The sequence below is a fragment of the Cheilinus undulatus genome, linkage group 14 (assembly GCF_018320785.1).
Source record: "Cheilinus undulatus linkage group 14, ASM1832078v1, whole genome shotgun sequence".
Lineage (NCBI taxonomy): Eukaryota > Metazoa > Chordata > Actinopteri > Labriformes > Labridae > Cheilinus > Cheilinus undulatus.
This window is the reverse complement of record NC_054878.1, coordinates 26,101,910-26,127,470: the sequence shown is the minus strand read 5'-3', so window position 1 is coordinate 26,127,470 and position 25,561 is coordinate 26,101,910. Positions and strand designations below refer to the sequence as shown.

The 25,561-nt window shown below is 38.3% G+C and overlaps 1 protein-coding gene across 2 annotated transcripts; it reads right to left on the bottom strand.

The window, feature by feature from the left end:
- Positions 1-72: 72 nt before the first annotated feature.
- gata4 (GATA binding protein 4) lies at positions 73-12,195 on the bottom strand. 2 transcript variants are annotated; one of them, XM_041804745.1, is made up of 6 exons: positions 11,495-12,195; positions 2,654-2,820; positions 2,346-2,471; positions 1,407-1,488; positions 1,075-1,202; positions 73-924 (listed from the first exon to the last, which is right to left on the bottom strand). In XM_041804745.1, the coding sequence occupies exons 1-6, from the start codon at positions 12,021-12,023 to the stop codon at positions 799-801; spliced, it is 1,158 nt and encodes a 385-aa protein (XP_041660679.1). In that variant the 5' UTR covers positions 12,024-12,195; the 3' UTR covers positions 73-798. The 2 variants fall into 2 exon arrangements, with proteins under 2 accessions (XP_041660679.1, XP_041660680.1); XM_041804746.1 differs by lacking the exon at positions 1,075-1,202.
- Between the last annotated feature and the right edge of the window lie 13,366 nt (positions 12,196-25,561).

The window sequence follows — 25,561 nt, the reverse complement described above, 5'->3', positions numbered from 1 at the left end:
CTGGATGTGAACATGTGGCTGAAGGACTTGTGACAGCTTTTGAAAAACTCAGTCGCAAAGTGCTTTTCTAGATTCTGTGTACGAGCCACAACACTCATCATCAGTTAAATCTTCGAGCAACAATTTAAACACAAACCCAAATCAGGTTGCAAGATGACATGGTGGTGCTTGGAAGAAACAGAGTAATGGCAGGGACAGCAGGTGAAGCTAACAGGAAATCCTCTGTAGACTTGGCTTGGTCTTTAGCAAGATGCTACCATTGCGTTATTGGATACAACTTGCCATGAAAGTAAATGTTTTTTGTTTTTTCTATGAAAGTGAACTGACCCTTTAAGTCAACCTGGAACTATTCCTCTGCTTATGTTGGTATTTATTTCTGCTTTTGCAATTTCAACATGTTGAGTTCAACATTTTATGGCACCATTGTATGAAAATGAAAAAAATAAAATATAATAACTAAAAATGTCAGACCATTACTAAAACAAATACTGGTAAACGTTACAGTATCTGTTAACCACTTTACCTGCACAAAAAATAAGAGACGAAAAGGTTTTCTCATGTTTCTCCATTTTCTGGTGTGATTGTTGCAGAGAACAGTCCTGTTTAACACCTTTGCTTCTATGTTGCACCCACAGATTCGTCCCCCAGTGTTGTGCTGCAGACACTGCATCAATTTAGTCTTAAATGTGACTAAACATCTGCATCCATAGCAACAGTCTGCTTTCTGCTGGCCCTGGTCTCCCTGGAGAGTTATGTCAGTATAGACTGGTTGGTCTTAAAGGTTTGGTTGTTGGTCTGTTAGGCCAGGATTAGGTTGTTCCAGGGCTCAGCTTTGGAGTTAGAGGACCCGCTGTGGCCTCCAGGGGACATCTTTAGAGGAAGGGCTCCACTCTGAGTTGTCATGTAGGCAGGCAGGGCTGAAATCTGGAGATACAGATGTGAGAGAGATATTGGTTATGAGACTCCTCAGGGTTTATGGCCTTATTAGACTGCCTTCCAGTTGTCATTATTAATAAAATCCTTAATCCCTTTTTGCACATTTATTCCCAAAACACGACAGCAAAGATGTCCCACCTGTGTATGAGAGCTATGGTGTGTGTATAAGCTATGAGTGTCCGGCTCTGTTTTTATCTGTCGAGTCTCCTCTGTGGTAGTGGGTGCTCGCGGAGTGCTGCCGGGTGTTACAGGGGTCCCCTCACTGCCTGAGGTCACAGAACAGATGTCATTACACGTGCACTGGCAGTAATAGTTACAACAATGCACATCCCTGCAAAAGTTTTTTTGGGGGGGAGGTTAAAAAACTGGGGGCTAAAAAATAACACCTCATAAATCAGAAGTTCTGAGGTGCCTATCCATCTGTCATCAGCATATTTGCAACATTAAAACACACATGGCTTGAAACTCACCAGTTTGTGATTTGTTGAGGTTCTTGGGTTTGCGCTTGCGGGTCTGAATCCCTTCTTTTTTCATGGCCAGGGGTCGTGGTACCTGTCAAAATGTGTCATATCTTTATTCTTGGTAACTATTTGGGAATGATTGTCACTGCTATATAGCATGTTACTGTAGTGAACAATTTCATAGTGTTTAGACCGTTGATCAAGAATCAGTTGGTCAACAATAAAAGATATGAGATACTACAAATGTTAAAGGGATACTTCAACATTTTGGCAAATTTGCCCATTGCCATAATTCCTATAGTCTTAGTAATAGGTTTGTTTCCTTTAGTTGTCGGTGAAAGCTGTTTCTAGATCTGGAGGGACCGATATACCAGCTGCACAGCTAACGCTATGTTAGCAGACGGTATTTTTTTGCTTTCCCTCATCAAACTCATCAAATACACAATCCAACAACTCCAAAACGCTCTCGTGGACAAGTTGTGACCTGTACATTCACCACGCTATGAAATAATCATGGAAAATTACGAGACAGAGATGTTTTAAAGTTAAATGCAAAGCCGGAACTACACTCCAGACATGGCTGCTGCACTGTGTCACACAGCAGTTACTCTTAGTGACTGATCCATTTCACTTCTAAAAGAAAGCAGGATGCAGTATATTTTTAGAAGACACCCCTTAGACAAGAAACACATGAACACTAAAGAGACAGGAAGCACCATTTTATTTACAAGGTGTGCCAATATTGACATAAACCAAATACTGCTCACAGGAGATTTAATTTAGCTCTAATTAGAGATCACAGCCACTTTACACTTTGTCACCATTATGATTCTCAGATAGAGTTTTTCCTACAGTAAGTTTCTCCACAATAGTTTTTTGCTTGTAAACCATGAGCTAATATTGGCGTTTTTAGTTCAAGTAAAACTTGATTACATATTTTTCTCTTACCCCATGGAGTTTCATGTAGAGGCCGCAGGCATTGCACACCGGCTCTCCCTCTGCGTTTCGCCGCCACAGGGTGGTGGTGGTGGTGTGACAGTTGGTGCACGACAGGCCCACTCTCCTTGAGGCAGACTGCAGGAGTGTAAACTATGTCAGTGCTGTCGTTTTTCAAGAGTCGAGAGAAATTTTTAACCATGACAAAGAAAGATGCCTGAAATTATTTCAGAAATTGTAACATGTGGCGTTGCTTCTTAGTAGGACACATTGAAATAAACAAAATAAGGAGTAGTGAAAAGTTGTCTGCTGTCACCCACCAGGCGTCTTTGAGGTTTGATAAGAGGTCTGTTGATGCCATTCATCTTGTGGTACAGTCCACAAGCGTTACACAGGTAGTGGCCAGTACCATCTCGCCTCCAGAGAGGGGTGGACATCGCACCACAGTTCACACACTCTCTGCCCTCAGCGAAGTCATCAAATAGATCTGAAGAGGAACAGATAAACAGGGGTTAAATCTTAAGTAACATCAATTCTCTTTATTCTTATCTGGGTTAAACAGCTGCAGTGAAGTGTTTTAAAACTTCTGAAAGGACAAATGAAATGAAGCTCAGTCAAGTTGGAGCTATAGCTGAGAAGTTGATGTTTAGATAGTAGGATTTAGGTCATTTATGATGATAAAACTGACAGGCAGAGCTCAGTGTTTTATTGCTTTATCGCACAGGAAATTCAACTGACTTTAAAATCCTGGCATGTTGGCAGTGGTTCTCAACTGGTGGGTCAGGGCCTAAAATTGGGTCACAGAGCTATTTTCAGTGGGTTATAAAAATGTGCCCAGAAACATTTTTCAGTCTATGATGTATAGAAACACTGAGAGGACATGTATCCATATATTTTATTTTACTCAATTTTTCTGTGACAACAGGTACCTTTTTATCTTTTTCTCAGGACCAGAGGGAAACCTCATCATTTTGGGATAACAAAGCTATTTTTTCCATGGCAATATGTTCATTTTTTTCCAGACAAAAAATAAAATTATCTGTGCAAAACAGGGTAAAAAAAAGCATGTCCTCAGGCTTCTCCCATATCCTTGTTTAATCATCTATTTTAATCAATCTAAGGCCCAAAGTTGAACATTTTTAAATTAAATAAATTTGAATGGTTAAAAGTTGTCAGAAATTTAGGTTGTGATTTCCTGCTAAGGAGGTGGACTGAGTTCTGAGGCTAGTCCAGCTGAGAACCACTGTGCTGACTAATATCCAGGTTATATTGTCTGATCAAACTGAGCCCATGTCTGTCTGCGATTCTTATGGATAACAACTTCTATCCTGTTTGGGTTTTTTTTCCACACTGCTTTATTACAGGAAAAAAATCTGCACCAAATCCTTAACCCTTTAACTCCTGAGTTTCTGGAGTCTTTTTCTTATTTTAACCATTAAAGGCCCAGAAAATGTCCTGTGAGTTAGTGCTTTTGCCCATTTTTTCACAATACTTGGAACTTTAAATATATGGCAGTTATTTACATTTTACTGCATGTTAAGGGTGTTTTAACAGTTGAAAATGAAGAAATACAAAAAAGGGGGAACTTAATGCTAGATTTTTTGCGAGAAAAGGTGAAATAACGGATAACACAAACAGTCCTGGAATTATGGTAACGCAAAGTGTGCCTCAACATGCGTTTTAAAGGGTTGATTTAAGTAACGGGGCAATACAGTTTTTCCAAACGCTATAACACTAAATCCCTCTGAACCAAATGGTCAGTTACCTAAACCCATTTACTGAACTGACATCCCTTTTGGCCAAGCCTGAAACACTTTTACCGAGTTAGACACAATTTGCAAAACTTACTCACTTTTTCCACAAAACTCTAAACACAATCTCACTCTCTAAAACATTTTGCATTGTGATGCACTTGTGATGCATAATGGTGACCACTGGTGGCAGAAGCACAGTTGTCATCATTCAATCACTGCCAGTCAAAACTGACTGTTGCTAATGATTAGATGAAACCACTATAAGCCAGTTTTCTAAGGAGGGAAGGTGTGTGTGAGGAAGAAGAGGACGAGGGGAAAAAGACCTCCAAAAGAAATTTCAGATTAAATTCAAGTAACTGTGATAGACGGATGGAAAGTCAGATGAAAATCCCAGTTATACCATACAGTATGCATGACTGAGATGCAAATGTTCATTCTGGGAAAATAAAAGAATTTTAAAGGACAGTAATAGAAGGAAAAGACTGACACATCGTTGTCTGCTTTTGCTATTCCAGCTGCTTCAGAGCAATTTGGTGCTCAGACTTTCATTATGTTTATTCTGATGCCAAACTAACCTGCTGAAGGTTTGAGTAACAACGTTTTGAGCGATGCAGCAAATCTTGGAATTTTGCTGAAGAAGTATGCCGGAGTGTTTGGTGTTTTGTTTGCTGACTTCTCTCCTATGTACCTGTCAGGTGTGCACATTTTTTTGTTTTTCAAATGTTACTATTGGAAAATTTAATTGCAAATTTAGTATTTCTACTTGCCAACTTGCTACTGTCTCAAAAATAAACACTGGAGCTCCCTAAGCTCTGCTTTTTAAATCTTTTCAAGTGTCGATCAACACATTAAAGTAGTCACAGTGCAGAAAAAGGTCCATGTCAGTGATGGATTTAAAGTGAAACTATTTTACATGGAACAATCTGCATATCATAATTTTCTAATTAACATTGCTGTAGGGATACAAAATTGGTTCTCAACATGGGGTTCAGGACCTTTTGGGGGTCGCGAGACACAAAGAGGGGGTTGCCAGTCACCTTGTAAAAAGAAGGATTTTTAAAAATGATTTCAAATGGTATACATTACCAATGTTTATAAGAATATATGCACAATATTACTTAAATTAAAATAAAAACATTTGAGATTTATGCTGAAATCAAACCAATGTTTAAAAAAACCTTCAAATGATTGATGATGACAGGTGTTTTGACTTTTTTTAACCCATAAAGATACATCCTAAGCTTTTTTTCAAGCATGAGAGTTGGGGAGTAGGAACATGGATTAAAGGAAGCATCTAAAGTTTGTGATCAACTGTTTAAACTGCACCAATGTTTTTACGATGTCACTTCCTTGCAATTCCAAAGCAAAGCAATTCCAAAATTACCACACCAATAAGTCATTGGTTAAACACAGCCAACAGGTGCACAAACACACGATTACTTTATTGTAGACACACCAATCAGGTTTAAGCACTATTAAAAATGCAGCAGGTGAGTTCACCTGTCTTCAACCAAAATGGAAGGAGTCAGAAGAAGAAGAGTGAGGGTGAGAGGGGGAATCCACAGAGGAGGAGAAGGAGGAAGAGGAAAAGGAAGACCTAAAGCAAAAAGAGAACATTCTCAAAGAAGAAGAGGACCAAATTCACCAAAAACATCTAAACCCAATCAAAGAGTTTTTCTCGGCATGGCAGTGGAGGGTTTACGTACTCTGGCCCCAGGCTCAGGTACCCCTCATTCAGGCCATGGAGGAGGCCTGTGATCAAATCGATGCCGCAGCTGTGCAAGGAAGGATTCAACATTCAAGACGGTTCTTCTCTTGTCTTGCCAATGAGGATATCGCCTGTGATGTTGACGAAATTCTCTGGCCAGATCCAGCTAGGTGAAGAGATAATGTCTAGTATTTTCTATTCTGTATTTTCATTTTTTTTTTTTTCAGATTTTTTTTCTTTTTACTGTAAATGTAACCTGTGCTGGATACAGTATTTTATGATTTTTGCTGAGCTTACAGTGTTATGCACACTACTGTAGTAGCATGAACATGAGACATGTTTTGTTGTGATTCTCCATGTTGACTGATTTGGGTAAATGGAGAGAAATAAATTATATTTTCATCAGTCTGCAGCATTGGTCTTGTGTCGTGTTTGGTGAATTTATTGTATACTTGCACTTTCTCTGTGTACTTCACTTACAGTACTCTAATCACTGAAAAGTAGAATTGCTAAAAGTGCACCGTAAAAAAAAATAAAAGCATAAAAAAAAGGATTGCTAAAAGTGTTTTAGGTTAGCAACAGCATTGTATAACTTGTTCAAACAGAATTAAGTCATAAAACGTGTGTGTTACGTATGGTAACAAAATATGTTTTTTATAAATTAGTGTATAGTTTTTACAACAGTGTTTCATTTTGCAAAGGATCTGAGGTGTTCTGCTACTTGTGTGTGTGGTTGTCTGAATTGTGTGTGGTGTTTTGACAAAATGGGCCCTGTTTTCAAAATCGTGTTTTAGCAATCAAAAAAAACTGTAACTGACAGGGTGATTATCACATGCAGTGACATTTCTCCACCAGCAGGAGGCAGTGTCTACAGTCCTACAGGCTAATCCAACAGCTGCTTGGAATCTGTCCTTATCTCACAGCCCCATGAGATAAATAGTCAGTTGGAAATAGAGACAGAATAGAGCTCCATCATTTCTAATAGAGACTCTTTGTCTGTCATATCCCTCTCAGTCTCTCTACCTTAGATAACATGCCAAATGACAGATGATTGATATTATGATTTGTTCAAAGAAACAGTTGTGTGAGGTATAGAGATTAATTTCAGGAGAAGAATGCCTTTAGAAAATGTAGAAAACAATGATTTAGTGGCAAGAAAAATAACGTATGAATCATGTCCCCTTTTTCTCATTAAGCACTCCATTGTTCATGATGATCCTTATTCAGGTGGCATGAATCTGTCCTCCCTGTGCTCCTCCCTGCACCCCTTTCTCCAAGGCCGAGGGCCAAACAGAGCTCTGCAGGGCACACTAACCTTGAGCCAGGCAGCAGATTTAGCCAACACAACACAGGAGCACAAGACAATACACAACAGAATAACTGCAGTGCGTGTGTGTGTATCTGATGGAGCCCTGATGCCAGTGTGTGTCTTTATCAGGCTGCAGCTAACAAACACACAGAGACACTTAAAGAGGTCAAAGGTGAAACAGACTCTATAGACTGTGATGCATAGGCAGATTTACCATAAGGCAAAGATGGATAAATGCCAGGAGCCTTCTGCTCCGAGGATCCTCAGGATATAGTTATTATAGGTGTGCATAAAAATATCTGGTATACGTCTACAATTATTGTCCAATGAAGACATGTTCCTTGAGGGTGAATAAATGGTTAAAAGTTAATAAAATAGCATCGGCATAGATTTTGATTATTTTAAAAAGTCTCTGCAAGCCACCCCTGGCAAGCTGAAAGTCCCTCAAAAGGCCCAAAATGGCTTCATATCAAGCAAATCATTCTCTGGTAGATCCTACAGACAAACACATTGGTAGACTACTGTATGTTAAATGGTATGCAATAAATGAAAATATGTGATTTATGGCAATAGAGCAGATCCATATTTTTATGTTTGTAAGTCACACCTGGTCCAGAGACATGCTTAAATATGTAGATATGATGAGATGAAGTGTTAAGTGATGAAGCTCTATCTGCAGGTATGTCCTGTAGTTCTGTAGCTTTGTAACCAGAAAAAAGATGCATCAAAATATGTTGTTAACTCGATTGGATTGTTTTTTAATTAAATGTGGAGGGGCCCTTTATACGTTTTTGCCCAGGTCCTACAAATGACTAAAGCCACTGCTGGATATACGTAGAGTGTCTGTGTGTTCAGCTTAAAGTAATCACAGCAGGTTTGTTAAGGGGCTCATTAATGTGGTCTCATTAAAGCAGTCACCTTCAGTTAGTTTGCTTTGTAAATTATTGTAGTATTTTTGCTTTGCTGTGTAAATCATTTCTCCATCTGAAAAAGTGTACTTTCACATCATAAGCTTTTATGTCACTGATTAGTTTTCACTTGAAGACATCAGATTAAAAAAAAACATAAATGGAAAAATAAGATGACAGCATCAGAATGGGATGCAGCTTCTTTGGTTTTCATTTTCGTTAACTGCGTTAATGAGAAAGGAAAAATATCACATCATGACTCATGCGCAACATTAATAGATGAAGTCCTGCTTGTTAGGAATAGAAGGTTATATCAGGTTGATTCACCGCTGAACTATACATTTGTTTTCCTATTAATCATTTCAGAGAAATGCTCCTTTTTAATTGTCAGTAAATTAAGATTGATAAAAAACTAACACTTTTTAAAATTAAATTACCAAACTTAATATTATCCTCATGAAATGGCCTAATGTTTAGACTATTTTTAACACTCTGTATCGGTCATATTTTCATCTTAACGCCTGCTTTACAGGGATAAACCTTGTTCTTACTTTTACCTTTTTTCCCTATATTTTTAATTCTTGTATAGTCTATATGTTTAATACATTTACACATTTTATGAACACATATGTGGGTTGAAAGTCAACATATAATTGTTTTAATTGTTGCAAAAGTATTATGTTAAATGTGAACATGGCTGCATCAGAGATGTAAAAACTTGTCAGATATAACTGTTTATCAGGTGCTTATGCTCCCAAGCACCTGATAAAAATCAGGGTTTTTTTTGTTTTTTTGCTTCTTCACTGTTCACTGTTACAGAAAAATAACCCGCTGCCACACTATGTTGCATTTTAATTGTATATTTTACCTTTTATTGTAAAATATACCAAAATATTTTAGTTTTAAATTATGCAGAGTTGTCATGTGAGATTTATACTGTAATGAAAGTAAGCTGCAAAAACGTTTTATTATGTAAATCAGTTGTATTCTACTTCTATTCTCACAATAAAATTATCTAAATAACTTGGTTTAAATGGTTTGTAGGCTGTTGTGTTCAATTTTGTTCCTATGCCAGTGTTGTGATAGGTCTTGTTTAGCCATTTGTAACACAAAAGCTACATTGATGTTTCATGAAAATGTGATTCACTTTTGGTCATTTTTAAATAGTTTATTTTCAATCTTGTGATTGAATAATTCTTTGATGGTGAGTTCCTTTGCAGCCGATGAAGTTTCTGTCCCTCTTATTCACCAATATCAGGAACTTTCACTGTCTGAGGGACCAATCAGAGTCTGCCGTTTGATTTAATCTGCTGCGACTGTAAACCAATCTCACATAAAGAGAGAGAGAGAAGTGATCAAACAGGTTGTTCTGTGAGCTGAGTGTGATCAGTTGAAGAGGTCATCCCGGATCAATACTGTTATCTATCACACTCTGATTGCAGCTGATCATTTTCTCTCTTCATCTCTTTGTTGTGAACAGGAATATTCATGATTTTTTAAATTTGCATACTAATTGGAGACTCACCAACACAGGACCAATCTTTATTTTCTCCAAGTTGTGTAATAAGAAATAATCAGCTGTTAATCAGCTGTTGATTTGATTAATACTGATTGATATGGAAGTTATGATCCAGCCTAACAGATTAGCCTGTGAATGATGTGATAATAAAATGTGAAAATTTAAAAATGAAAGCATTTATAAAAAGTTTCAGCACACTCTCTGGCAGTACAGAAAATGTAGATAATAGAAGAAGATAATAAAACGAGTGAAAAATGACAACGCCAGCAAAATCAATGAGTAGTGATTCAGTCCAGAGTTCAGTTAAACCTGCAGTGAGCAGATAGATTCAGACACATGAAGCACATGCTGAAACAGCATGTAAGCGGCCTTCCCTGAATGTTGTTGAATGAAAACAAGACTATTATGTCTTCAGAAGCTCCTTAAAATGACGTTCAATTATTGGGAAAACCTTAAAATCAAATAAGGACTTGACCTCCTCATGAGGCTGCAGTCAAACACAATACTCATAAATTATCTCTGCAAGTGTGATTCATTCAACTTCAGTTAAATATTAAACTACAGCACTGCAATTATCCTTCAATGATTCATAAACAAACTCCATTATATTGTGTTTGGCTATTTAAAATATACAAAGTTAGAGTTCAGTTTAAATCATTAATTAAAAAATCTGGCCACTTGCTTAATTTTAATAAGAGTTCTATTCTCTTTTTATAATTCAAAAGCCTTGATATATAAAAAGAAATATTCTACATTTTATGTCTTATGAAGTCAAAATGAAGAAATAACAGCCTCGAAAATGATTGATGTCTGTATGTTATTTTCATGTGTAAACACACGGGTAATTGGCGATGTATAAGTATAGTTTACTCAGTAATGCAAAGTTAGCCTGTTGTGGTGTTGCTTGCTAGACGAACATGACGCAGCCAATCAGATTCAAGCGATACTGTCACTAAGGATATGCTGTTGTTTTAAATACCGGAACAGGACAAGAACTGTTCATTTATTTCTATTAAAACCTGTGGCTTTAACATAAAATGATTGGATTAAAAAAAGAGAACGAGGAATTAATTTCATGGAAAATAATAGCCCATTGCAACTTTTCTACCGCTACAATAACTCACAAAACCTCCTCTAAGAGCTCTTTGTTTCTAGATTTATGCTAAGCCTGTCAAATCATTTTAGGCCCACACCTGCAGCTTTATTTAAATATTGTGCAGAAATTCAGAAAATTTGAGCCAGAGGAAAAAAAAAACCTCACATTAGGCCTATTTAAGAGACATGTAATAATTTTATATGCTGCTGAAATACCTCACATGAAATATGTTAGGGTAAATCGCACTGTAAGAGCAAAAGTGTTTACTTTTATTAAGATTAATTAAAGTTAGCCTATATTTAAACCCTTGTCAATAACTGTAATCTGTTATAATATCTCATTTTAATCCACCATCTTATTGTTTCTTCCTTTTAAAAGTAACTTGATAAAGCATGATAAATAGATTGTTTCTGCTGTAGGTCTAAACGAAGGCGATTTTTTACATTTTTATTAGCATATCAAGCAATATGGCAGAATTAATTGCCTATTTTAAGCGATGGAATGCATATTTTTTTTACGTTAACCCCGCCTCATGAATTTTAAGACAGTTTCTTAGCCTATTTAGCAAAACGAAAAACTTAACTTTAGGCCTATTATCTGTCTTAACCGTTTGTGTTTACATACGCTCATAATGTCAAATTTGCCATTAATCAATCCTCGTAAAGAGGCCTAGTCTTTAAAGGGCTTTAAAAAATAACAACTACAAATGATCCATAAACGTAAAACATTTAAAACTCATACTCTGCTCTTTTTTTTCTCTTGACGCTATCAGTTTGACTAATTCACAGTTATGCTAGCTTCGTCTAAAGAGGTTTGTCATGAGCGGAAAACGTTATAATTACCTTTTACCATAAATTCATGTCTCACCTATGTTTGGGTGTCGTGCTGGACCAGGAGGACCCCCGGTTTGGAGCCCGTGAAGGACCGGGCTCTCGAACGGAGACGTCGTCCAGGTCCCCCCCACGTTGGGGCTCATGTATGCCGGATAAGGGCTGTGATAGGACCCGCTGAGGCTCCGGGCGCCGTAGTGCTCCCTTCCGTTTGCGGAGATGTTTAACGGGCTGGCGTAAGAAGTCGCAGCCGTCTCCCGGGCTGAGGCCACCCCGGTGGACAGAGGAGGGCTGGTGGAGAAGCTGAACCGCGGGGAAACCGGGGAGGAGTGGTTGTACGAGGACACCGATTCTGCGCCCGGCTGAGCCCAGACAGAGTGGCTCGACCCCGGGCTGCTCTGCTGCGACGCCCCGGACGCCTGGAGGTAAGGTAGCGCCGGGATCATGGGGGTGACGACCCGGGTGGTGGGCACGTACACCGGAGAGGTGCCCGCGGAGGTGTTGTGGAGGAATCCGGCCTCATAGGAGGGGGGTCCGTGGTTGGTTGTCATTATGCCCTGATACATATCCTCTCCTTGAAGCTGGACATCCGTGTTGATAAAAAAAGGATGGATGCACTCAAGCTCTGGAGTACTTTATGAGCATGAACACACAACTGTATGATTGAGTACAATCCGAAAAGATCTCTGGTCCTGATCTGATCTGCTGTTAGGAACCAAATCAGAAAGAAAGAATAAAGTGGAGAGATGAGACACAGGAGAGAGGAGGAGTGAGAGACCGTGATCAAGATCCAGCTGTTATCATCTCTCTCTCTCTCTCTCTCTCTCTCTCTCTCCCTCCCTAAACTTATTTACCTCTTCCCCTTCAAATAAAATATGACTAGATAATGAGTAAAAACAAACAAAATATTTTTTAATGATTCTTGTTATTCACAAAATTTTGATGGAATCGAATAAAACTTACCTTTATTATATTCAAACGTTTGACGTTGTATTACTCCAAACATGCTTTAGATGTAGGCTATATTATAACTATTATATCATGATATACCTTGCAAATCTTTTAAAAATAAATTTAATTCCAAAATTATTTATTTCTGTGACTAAAACACCTATAACGCTTTCAATCACCGTTAAGTTGAATCTAATTTTCCGGCTTTCAAGGTATTTAAAAGCCCGTAAATAATAGCCAGTAATTTTGAACATTTGAACATTTCAGCTGCTTTAGTGTGCTTGGTTTTCTTCACAATAAACTCAAGCTGAAGCCTTCATCCTCAACACTTTTTTTCTGAAAAGGTTTTTTTGTTTAGGTTGTCTGAAACTTCCTATCGAAAATATGATTTTATGCTTCATTTGCTAAATAACGTCAGTTTTAAGAAAAATATGATCGTGTTTAGCATAAACATCAAATTGAAGCAGGCTGAAAAATCAAATAAATTGCTGATTAATGCCACATTTTGATTTCTTAAAAGCTAATTGGAACTTGGAAATTTGCTTGTTCTCTCATATCTGTGATGTGATGATTAATAATGTCGATTAATCAATTTTGTTAATCAGACTCAGACGTGTTGTAAAAATACTGTAAGGACAACATAAGTAGCCAAAAGGAAGATAATATGAACACTCGCCGTTAAATACAGGTTATTGACTTCTATGACCTGTGAAATCCCTGCCTGACTTACTTGTGTTGGACTTGCTTTAAGTTTCTTAAAGCAGCACATCTGATGACAAATATGATGAATCGTGAGGATGCTGGACGCGCCGTCAGACGGAAGTGTTCCCTTGTTGTGCGCGCGAGGACAGATTTATACCTGTCATCAACACACCGATGAACGTAAACACACAAGGCCCTTCATTGTGCTGCTACTTCCTACTGACCGTGTGTGTGTTTGTGTAAATGTGTGACCATTGTCCCGATTCATTACCACACATTTTCGAACGTAGCCTATTATTATTATTATTATTATTATTGTTGTTGTTGTTAGTATTATCATCATTATTATTATTTTACATCAAATTCGTTGTTTTCAGACTTATTGTAATCTGAATTACTTGTTTAAAAAAAAAACACATCAGAGGAAGAATCACTGTCAGAACTACTTTATTAATCCTGGAAGGCATTTGACTTACTTCTTTAACCCCTTAAAGCTAGAGGTATCACATACTTTTTTGATACCTCTATCTAATCAAAATGATCATAAATGACAAAAAAAAAACCTTCTGAATACAATCTCATAAATGATAAAAATGTAGATTATCAGTTACCAAAAACACCTAATGTATCAAATGAGATAAAAAATAATATATACAGTGCTTAACAAATTTATTAGACCAAAGTAATGTTTATGCCACAGCTTCCCTAAATTAATAGCATTAGTAATTACGAAAATCATTTTTTATGTTTCTGCAATGGTTAATACACCAATATGTAGAAGCTTTTTAACCCAAATGATATTTTTAATGCTAAAATATAATTATTATTGTTATCCATGAATTTTCAAATTTACTCATTTACAAAAAAACGGAAAAAAATAGTAAAGCACATCATTATTTCTTGATTAATATGTCAAATTATAGTTATTTACTTGCATTCCTGAAGAGAAAAATGAGTTTTAGTGGTTGAATGTTACGCTTGATTAATTTCTGACTTCTCAGAGAAGCCCAGTGAGCCGGCTCAAATCTGGGTATAAAAAGGTGAATTCAGTTTGAAATTCCTCATTCCAGTTCAAAATGGTAAAATTGGGAGAGCTCAATGAAATTGAAAGAGTCCGCATTAAAGCACTTGATGATGTTGGATGGTCTCTGAGACAAATATGACAGGTGGCCTAATAAAATTGTTAAGCACTGTATATATATATATATATATATATATATATATATATATATATATATATATGTGTGTGTGTGTGTGTGTTAAATTTTATGGAAATTTAGATTTTTTTTTTATTTTATTGGAAAGTGAAATAAATATTTCAGTTCCAAAAAATTAGAATTTTTCTGGCTATAATTTGTGTTTTCAGGCTTTAAAGGGTTAAACAACAAGATAATTAAGATAAAATATAAAAGAACAGACACATAACATAAATAGGAAAATATGAAAAAATGTCAGTCATAGGCCATAACCCAGTGAAATAAACTGACATAAACCCACACTGAAATAAATAGGTTGACACCAGTGACAGACTGCATCTGGAATTTTGGCAAATGTCAGAAAGGCCACCCAATTACTGTATGGGTGTTATGGGCCAATCAGAGGGGCTTATTGTTCCAGTGATATAAAAAAAAATCAAGAAAATTGATACAATTTTCTTATTAATGCTTTTAATACGATTGACAAAGCCAAAAAGGTATAGGTATCTGTTGGTCATTGAATCATTAGTTCTGAAACAGGTGTTGGGGAAATAAGAGATGAATATTTCTTTGATTCTTATTTTGTAATACAATAATCCAAACTTAAATTTAAAGGGGTTTTTTAATGATTTAAAAAGTAAATTTTGTATTTAATTTTAAAAAATCAAAACAGCTAGAAGACGGTATCAAAATCCTGCCAGTTATTGAGACCTAATGTTGTCATTAACAAGGAAGTGGCACCAAATGGATTATGTCATGCTAGTTTTCAAAATAAAAGCCCCATAGTAGTGTCTGTTTAGCAAAGGGCAAGGAGGCTTTGATCATAAATGTAACTATTTAGATAGATTCAATCAAAAACGTTCTGTTTTTTACATTTCAATTAGGAACCCAAGCAAAACATTTCAATAATTTGTTGCCCTTTATATAGAAAGATTAAAAAATAAATAAATCTATGTATCCTTGTAATGCTTTTAACTACCAGGGCAAGGGCAAATGCCAGGGCCTTTTTCCCAGTCTGTCACTGGACGGCACTCAACAATGAGTACAATTAAAAAATAAACACTAGATAAAACATGAAAATAGATTTATTCTGTAATATCCAATTATAATTAAGTAAAGATGCTAACAAAAAGTCAGAGAAAGTGATACCACCCAATGAGTTTTATTGTTCTCAAGCATTCTTGCATCCAAAAGAAAACTCCAAGGTCTCCTAAAAAGAGCACACACAATTCACAACTTTTTTATGATGTCTTTTAAACACAAAAAATAAATAAAATGATTAAAATGAAATACCATTATGAATGTGGCCAGCCCAATTCAAACAACAGCAGCACGTATAAAATGGTAAGCTCAAATAATTGCTTTGATTAATCAGGTGACATGACTGAAAGCAAATGCAGTGACTCAAATGTGGCTCCACTGACTAAGCACTGCACTTCTGCAAGAACAATATTGTCTGATAATGGTGTGCCATAAACCATTCACTTGTTTACTTCATCATATGACCATATCAATGAATTTCTATGATAAGGACTATATTTTTACAATCATGCTAAACACTTTTGGACAATACTCCATCATTTTTTCCTTTGACCTCATTTGAATAGGTGTACTATTTTTGTGTTGGGATTTATAACACCTGGCTAGTGATCATCATTGTTATACTCATTTTTAATGTACGTGGCATACTGAGTCAATTTTACAGTGTTATAATTTCCTTTTTCTTTTACCTTAAGTGACATCACCTGAGGCAGTTTATCAGACCTCAAGGAGCTCAGACTGGAGGCCTGAAAGTAAACCCTTTCAAGACCTTTTACTAAAGGTAAATTAACAACTAGCTACACATGGATATCTATCTATCTATCTATCTATCTATCTATCTATCTATCTATCTATCTATCTATCTATCTATCTATCTACCTTATTCTTTCACATCCTGCTCTAAAGTATTGATTCATGGTCCTCACTCTCATGTAGAAGTCAAATATAGCTGTGTATTGCCTCAGTGGAAATGGGGAACCTTCATCAATGTGTAACTGCGGCCTGATAACAGAAGCACCAATTGATGGTTAATAATATCAAGGCGTGGATCCCTGTTTACCTGCGAGGGCAGAGAATAGCACCAAAGTCAGTGGTTATTCACGCTTTTATGACTCTGAGGTATAGACATGTGAATAAGAACTGCAGCAGAGGAAACAAAGATTTTGCAATAAGGTTTTTTTGTTGTATGAGAAGTGTTAAAATCAATCAGCACAGAAGTCTTTTGGAGTAATGTCTCTTTCCTCTATAGATTTTCAACACTAAAGTGTAGTGTCATGTGATGAATGCATGTAAAGGGTGAAAAGTTTACAAAAATAGAGGAAAATCTACCAGAGTTCATCCTCTTTTCTGTTATTTTACAGTACAGTGTGTTTTGATTTGTGTGTTTTCACATGCCAGGCTGTATCACTGACAGTGACAGAGGCCAGAGCCAGTGTGTGCATGTGTGTATTTTCTACATGTGTGTTGGTGTGTGTGTTTATAACCATCATTCTGTGCAAATCCCAGTGTGAATGAGGAGGTGTTTGGTGAGGGACTCGATAGAGATGCCGGTATGTGGCGGACAGTAGCTAACTGTTGTTGAGGGCAGTGTGTGTTTGTGTGTCCAAACCAGGCACCAGGAAAACTGTCCCCGTCTTGGCTGGGGCCGAGACTCAATCATTTGGGGTCGGGGACTTACTTTGGCCCTTCTTCCTTGCACACAAAAACACGCATACACATGCACAGAGGCTAGTAGACTCCTGGCTCCAGGAAGAAGACTTCAAATGGAGAGGCAGGAAAACCCAGGAGGAAGAATACCCTGTCCATATGAGCCCACAGAGGCCAGGGAAACACATACAAATGCTGGTATCCCTCATTGGGAGTCTGGTTTTGCAATGTAGGCAGAAAGCAGGACTTCTTTTCACAAATATCCTTTCATCTGGTCTGCATCTGTCCCTGCTGACTTCGTCTGTTTGTCTTGTTTTATCTGATCAGATTGATCGTCATCGACCCACTCATGTGATAATCAGAGTGTTGAAACAGAGTCAATCAATGCACACTCACTGTCAGTCCAGTGGGCTCATAAACACTTCTAATGTCGTTGAATGACATTTAAAATGCTATCCATTTTTGATCAGTTTTCTTGTTTGAAAAGGATTTGAAGAACTCAAGTTTTCTCACTCTGAATTTACTGAGCTGGTCTTTAAAAAAAAGCAAAAGGACTGAAGTTTGCATCATTGAGAAATGCATTTGCATATAAAGAAAAATTCAGTTTAAGCCACTCAAATGTATTTTGGTCTTCTATTAGTTTTTCTATGTTTTCCTTTTTGTGGTTTCCTACTATTTATTTCGCTGATGTCTATGGATCCTTGCTCCAGGAAACTTTAAAACTTTACTGTAAATGCTCCCAGCTCAATAGGTCTCAGTTTTTGCCTTATATCAATGCAACTAGATTGGAAGGGAACATGCTAGCAAGCAGAAGCGAGTATGAAGCAGCTTAGTTGATGCACAAAGACTGACTCTGACACGTACCAGTTAAGGCTCAACTATGCTCTATGTTTGAACTGAAGATCTTTCTGTTTGTACTCGGTGTTAATTTTGTCAGTTTTTCGCCCATTCTCTAAGTTTATGGATAAGGATCAAACTGCAATACCGCCCCCAATCGTGGGGCAGTGTTGAGCAATGCGGTCAATAGTTCAACACAGAGTAGCAAACACAGCAAAGAAGACACATTTCAAAGAACTTAATTGAGTTTTCTGAGGAAATTTAAACAAATAATGAGTAAGTTATTAGAAAGTACAAACAAATCAACGTTAGCTCACCTGGGCACAAAGACAGATGACTACAAGAACACAACTGAGCTGAGGTCAGAGAGTTCTTTTTAGGATGGAGCAGAATCAAACTAGCTAGGTGAGAGACGACAACCTCTAGTGGATTTGTTTTTCAATGTCCACTCCAATAATAGAAGCATGTCAGTATGAGATATTGACCTTGCAAGTGCAAGGAAAATTTCCTGCTGTGGGGGACAAGTCGTGAAATTTTGAAGGCAAATTACACTGAAACTTTCTGATTGTGTGACGCCTAAAGGCTTGGTCATGATTTCCATCTGGACAGCCACACACACTCACATAAACTGGCACAAAATCGTGACTCTGACTTCCTCCTCTCCGCAAACCGATATTCTCCCAAAAGCTAGGGGGCATTGTCATTAAAAATCACATCTGTAGCATGTTTTGACATATGAGTGGGGTACCTTTCACATTTGTCCCAAACTCCTGAAAATTTCCAGAATTTACCTGGGTGAGCTACATGTGTGAATGCAAACGGCTGAATTTTTCACTTCAACTTTATCTGGAAATTTCTCTATATCCCCTTTTAACATATGCATTTTCTGGAAAAATTTCAGGGTAACCTACCCAGAAATTTTCCTACTTGGTTGTGTATCCTTTCTTGTTCAAACATGTACCTTACCCAGTTGAATTTAGGGAATATTCAGGAGTTTTATAACCTGACACGCCAGATGGATGTGTTTCACACATCCATCTGGGAAAGCTTCCATTGGAAACGTCTGGGAAAAGGCAGAGGCTTTGAAAAAAACTCTGAATGTGATTGGATGAATGTTCTGTCTGTCACATCTTTACGGGCCAATCAGAGCAACAAAACACGTGACGTAGCCGCTATCAAGCTGCGCATGCACAGGAATAACATGAAACATGGTGACTATAGACATATAAGTACTCGACTTTGTCGTTTTTGAAAAGAAAACAACTCACTGCTGTTCTTTGTTCTTCTTTTAACAAAGAAATTATGTCAAGTTCGGATAAAACTGGCGCTTTATTAGCATCCACGCTGAGCTCTTCCGCCATAATTGCACTGGCCTCTTGCTGCTGCTTTCTTACGTCACGACTCTGCCACACCTGAAAGAACTGCCCCTCGTCGCTGATTGGTCCTGTCACTTTCTAACTGGGCCCAAACGGTTCAGATGGGAGCTTCGCAAGATGGATTCGCCAGTGAAAAACAAGGAAACAGGCGCATCCATCTGCTTTGCAAGATAAGGAGTTTTATTCAAGAGTGAATGTTCTAGCCCCCTAGAATTTCCCCCTCCACCACCTTTTATCACCTGACAGGCAACTGCAGGAAAACGTAGTTTTGCTGTGAACAGAAAGGTCAAGAAATATTTAGGGTAAGGAATAACCCTAGATGTCTTCACACACGCAAGCCTAAAAATTTCAGGGCTAACTACATAGAAATGTTCCTGACTTCTTGCTCATGGCAAAAACAAATTTTCCTGCAGTTGCCTTTGAAGCAACGGAGGCCCTAGATCAGGGAAAATCTGAGTGACTTGCTAAGAAAATTTCAGGGTTAAGTCAGGGTAAGAAACTCTGCTGTTCGCATTCACACATGCAGCTCACCCAGGTAAATTCAGGAAGCTTTCAGGATCTTAGCGTGAATGGGGCCTCTTGAAAATTTCTGGAAAAACAGGGTTTCATGTGCGAACAGGGCAACCGGCTCACACTGAGTTCAAGAGGAAATCTCAGGGAGCTGGCTGAAAAACTTCCTGGTAAAGTTAGGTTGAAAATTATGGCTATGTGCCTTTTATTTTTTTCTTTTGGATTTCAGTTTATTATAATTGTTGTTTTTGATATAAATGACGATATATTTTCTTTTTCAATATTTTTGTGTGCATTTGTATATCTATGTTTGCTTAACTTTGTTTGAGGATTAAGGTATCTGTGTGTTATGCTTGCGGATTAAGTGTGTTTGATCAGGTAAGGTCAGGGAGTCACACAGGGGAGACATGAGTCCGTCCTCACAGCAGGACACCTGGGATTCACATCATCTTTCTCTCCGTCTCAAACACACACCTTTAACCAGGAGTGCAGGTGTTTTTAAAATAAATCATTAACTCCTCAGTTGTTGGATCTAATATGTGTTGAATTGGACTGTCGGTTCACATGTTTGAAAAATAGAACAAACACCTCCAACTCTCAATTGAGGATGATAAAAATTCAATCATCCAAACCTCTTTTGTTCTGATGGACTCTTCTGTTTGTAAAGCCTCTTAACTTACTGACTTATGCAAGCATTTGAATATTTCTTTTTATTATTTGAAAGTCCACTCTAGAGAAAAATCAAATGTGAATGCAGACACTTGCCTATGCAAAAATCTGCTGTTGGCTGGATATCTGTCTGACTGCCTCAAAGTGGGGTGCTCCATACCGAAAGTGTGCGTTTGTGCACATGTGTATGTGAGCTATAGCGAGTGTATTTATAGCAGTGAACACTCAGGGATCCCAGGACCTCTCCCTGTGATAAGCTGTGGCCAAAGTCCGCAGGCTAGCAAAGGCCAGAAGAGCAAATAGGGAAGGCACACACTTACACATGGACTGTTTAATATGCTGATATATGAGGTTAAGGCGCAGTGATGTGGCAGCCAGAGGGAAAGCTGTTTGTTTGTGGAGGGGCATGTCAGGGGTAAGATTCAGGTTAGGTAAAGGTGAGGTGACATCATCAAAACAATGGGTTCTGGTGTCTTTGGAGGGTTCACCCAAAGTTTAAGCAGGTAGGGTTAGAAAGGTGTCGGCGGGTTGCTGACACAGGGGAGAAGGTGTAGTCTGTAGTGGACCATTATCAAGTGTGGTATTTGACTTGTCAAACAGTAGAGGACTCTGGAAAGCCATAATGTCAGAATGATCAGCAAATGAAAACCAATGAACATGCTGTGAAAATCCAGGGATAGTTCGGGACATATTCCAGTGAGATATATTTCATTATCTAGGCTATATGCTACAATAAGACAGCTATCTCAAGTTAGCATTTAGCAACTTCCTAGCTTATTTTTGACATTGCCTGAAAACACTGAATGTGACAACAACCTACCTTCTTTAGTCTGAAATTATAGAAAAGTTGAAAACATTCTTACATTTGTAAAAACAAAACAAAGGACAACCAGTTAGCTATCAGGCAACTGCTTAGCTATTTGAAGCATTTAATGACTCAGCTAAAATTATGGTTGAAACGGGGATGGCTGTAGCAGCGTTGGACAGTGTTGTGGGCTACAATGTTATGTAGCTGAAAACAGATTCATCTTTGTCAAACAAAATAGTAAAGAATCAACAACTACCATTACACAATAGCTAATACTAGCATAAAAACACTTCTGAGCTAACATTAAATTTTAAGCTAGGCTAAAAAATCTTGAGTCAAGTCAATTTCGATGTTAGAATTTAGATTTTAGTCATAAAGCAAATTGAAAATAACCTCAGTTGACCAAAGTGCTGTACAGGCTTAAACACAACGTAGAAAATAGCAAATCACAAAAAAACAACACCATAACAGCAAACCAGAATAAAAAGAAGCATAATAAAAACTCAAAATGCCATAGCCTGCTTTTAGGCTAGCAAAAGGAAAGGTAGAAAAATTATTCAGTAATTGTGGCACGATGCAGAAATGAGGTAACTGTTAGCCAGGATGTTAGCACCAATGCTACTGATTCAGCACACAAGCAATGAATGTCAGTAAATCACAACTGGAGAGGGCCCGTGCTCTGGGTTTTTCAGGGGCCCAGCCGATTCTGTGGGCAGGCCTGCTAGCTTTTAGCAGAAGCCTAAAACACAATTAAAAGACAGTGTTAACATTCAGCCACTTTATAGCTCAAAGTCTAGCAAACCTAATAAACTGTTAGCTTAAACATTGACGTCTCCCAATATTTTTACTGTTAATTGTCTTTGAGTTGCTGAGCAAACAAAGAAATGTAAAATGAAAATGGTAAGATTTCCTAAGTTCACATATCTAACCACCAAAAACAGCATTTGAATGTTAATGTCAGAGGAAACTGACTGCTTTGCGATTACGGTGACTGTCCAGAACTTTTTCCTGCTGTCAGTCAAAGCCCGGCCTCTTCATCTCTGACAACACTTAAAGAGAAAACAAAAACACAATCAGGAAACAAGAGGAGAAAAGGTGCCTCAATCCAGGGACTGTGACAGTGTTCATGTCTGATAAGAGCAGGATTATTTGGAGGAAGTGAGGAGAGCCATTGAAGGGAGAGAGTTTAACACATATGGGTGAGTTAAAAAATTGAGAGAGAAAAGAGGGAATGTCAAAGAGGAGGAGGAGAAGGGAGATGCCACCAGACAGGAGGAGCAGTGGAAAACAAAAGAGGCTCCACACTCTGCTCTGTCTTATCTGTCTGAGGGTCTTATCCACCGCTGGCTCTGTTAGTGTAACCCCATTCCCTCCCTGCTGGCCGCTCTCCTTCCACCTCATCCCTCCATCTCCAGTCCCCCCTCCCGTCCCCCCCTCCACTGCTTGCTGCGGACCCTGTTATCAGGCCCACGCTGACGTCAGGGGGGCCCGGTGGTGCTGGGGGGCCGGAGACGGAGGCTGATAGCGCGGCAGAGGCTGCCTCCACACAGGCTGTGGGAACCAGGGACCCAGCCCACTCGACCTAGTGGCCCCGCACGTCCACCATGAAAACACACACGTGCAGAGGTGAGGATATGTGATTAATTCATGAAAGAGCACACACTATGTGAATTCTATAGAGTTAGGATACTTGGGGAAGGTTTTTTCCTATGAAACAATGGTCAAAGGTCAATGGCTGATGCTCAGTTTTCTGTTTTTTCGCAATAGCACCATGTCAAACAACGCAGCAACAATCTGTCTATGCTGAGAGACTGAGAATGATCCCAACCAATCATTGTATGCTGTCATCACCACTGACAATAACGCAAGTTAGGTAGTCGGGGATGGGGGTCAAAGAGTGTAAATCATAGCTATAATAGCAGAAGAGTGGTGAGGCCCACCGGCTTCTTCCTCTCACCGGCTTCTCTGTGCTGTTTCTAAAAATCCTCTGGATGTAAAAGCGGAGAGGGTTGGGGACACTGGTAACATCAACCATATTAAAGGCCATACACTGATAGCCTTTAACATGCTTACTAATCTATGCGATAGCGTTACTGCACATGACATTAATCATACATATGATACCCTAAAAAAGCTCTAAAATACATTAAACTTATTTTCATTATTACACAGTATGAATTTTATAATTCTCATGAGATATTAGACTATTAATTCCTGTGTTGCTTTTAGTCCTGCATCTTTTTTAAAATCTGTTGTTCCTCTTTTTTATGTTTAATACACCCCAGTCTGTACCTATCACAGGTTGAAAAAAAACACAGGAGGGATCAAACTGTAAGCTACACTACTGTCAGCTAAAAGTAATAAATGGGAGGTAAGAACCAAATCGTGACCTCTGTGAACCGTTGCACCCCTACACACTACAAAAGATAAAACAACAAATTATCAGGTCCGAGGAGTCCCAAATCTCTGTAAGTATAATCCTGCTGCAAACATGTAATCTGACCTCATTGTCAGCTAGCAGTTATACCTTAACAGTCATATTTTAAAATCACTGCCCTGACAAAGCTTACTGGCATGTCTAAATACATCAAAACCTGTGTGCTTCTATGCATGCATGACGACATCTTTTACAATGAGAGGTTTAAACTTTTACGAAGCTTCTACCGAAGTCTAAAGACAGAAAACCTTGCAGAAGCATATCATCTATCATATAACTATTTAAATCAAAATGAGAAATGTTCCCAGGAAAAATTTGGTGTTACAGTCGTTCTCAAAACACAGTAGAGAAATTGTGAATGTAGAATAGTAATAGAAATATACAAATCTAGGATAAAATAAGGTTAATATGTCCAGTGATGTCGTCTCCATGCAGAATACCTGTCAGTGTGTCACCTGAAAACAGTCACTCAGCAGTCACTCAGCAGTCACAGAGTCAGTCTGATTTATTTGTCTGAAAGAAACACTATTAGTTACTACAAGGGGAACAACTAGCCTTCCTGGGGTCCCTCATTAACCAACAATACACAAGATATTCAACGTAAAACAGACATTCTCATCCCCACAACCTGGCCAGTGCACAAAATCAACCCCTCCCCAAATGATGATCACTCATCAGTCACAGAGTTACTCAGATGAACACTCAATTGTATTGCTGCTGCTCTAAGTGCCTTGAATTGCCCCCCTGAGGACAAGTATTTTTTGGATAATTGAAATGAATTGATAAGATTACTGTAGCACATCATAGGCCTCCTCTGGCCATCTCGCTACTGTCTTTGTAGCTGTAGGCTGCCTTTTATAATGGAGGCACATAGCAGGGGTGAGGTGAATCGGTTATTGGTCAGACCTTCCCAGAGGAGGGAGTGGTGAAGAGCTGTATGCCTCCTTCACATTGGCATACAGAACAACCAGGGTCCTCTCCTCTCTGGTTGTGTAGGTCATGTACTGAATGAGGTTAAGTAACAGTCTCTCCATGGTAATGTGGTTATGATGAGAGCATTAATCTGTCCAATGTAGATGTAACTGTACTTTCTTCTTGTGAATGATTTTTATTTCGGTAGTGCCTAACTGAAAGAAAAAAGAGCACAAGTGCATAAAGACTTATTTTTCTTCCTTGTTCTGAAAATATCAGCTGCAGTTCAGCCTGATAAAAGTGAATATGACAATTATTATGTGGAAAACTGTCCTCTGTAGAAGATAAAGCTTAGGGGGAGGTGACACTCATTAGTTTGTGTTTCCATGCTTCAGATGACAGATTATGATGTCAGAGCTGTTTTTAGTGCCTGAGATGTGAACTCACTGGGAGGAAAATCAGGGAAATAATAGTTTGAAAATACGTTAAGGAGGTACTTAGCCCTGAGTTATTGTCATGCCATTTCTGTGTGAGTGTGTGTGAGTGTTTTTCAGGTCAACAGGTGCAAGTTTGACCCAAGGGGAGTGAGCGGAGTGTAGAGGGCTGCAGCAGATGAAGTTGGCAAGTTTCACATCAATAGTTGCAGGTGCAGAACTCCCATAATGTGGAAAAACACACACAATCACCCACACATCTCATGTCATCTAAACCTTGTTAATTAACGTGCAGCAGTAAATCATCTTAGACTTCTAAAATCATCTCTGCTCTGCTGTTAAACTCCAGTTTGACTCATTTACAGTGCACTGGGAGTGAAACGGAGCATCAATCTGCCAGTTTTACACACATTCATTTCCACATCTTCCTACGTGTGTCTCAGATGTTTTCGGAGATGGATCTGTCGGATGGGGAGTGGAGACACACTTATCAGTGTGTTGTCCAGGATAAAGCCAAGAAGATTTGTAACTGTTGCACAGTGTGTGTGCGTGCCTCTCTCAGTTTTTTACTCTGACCTCCTCTC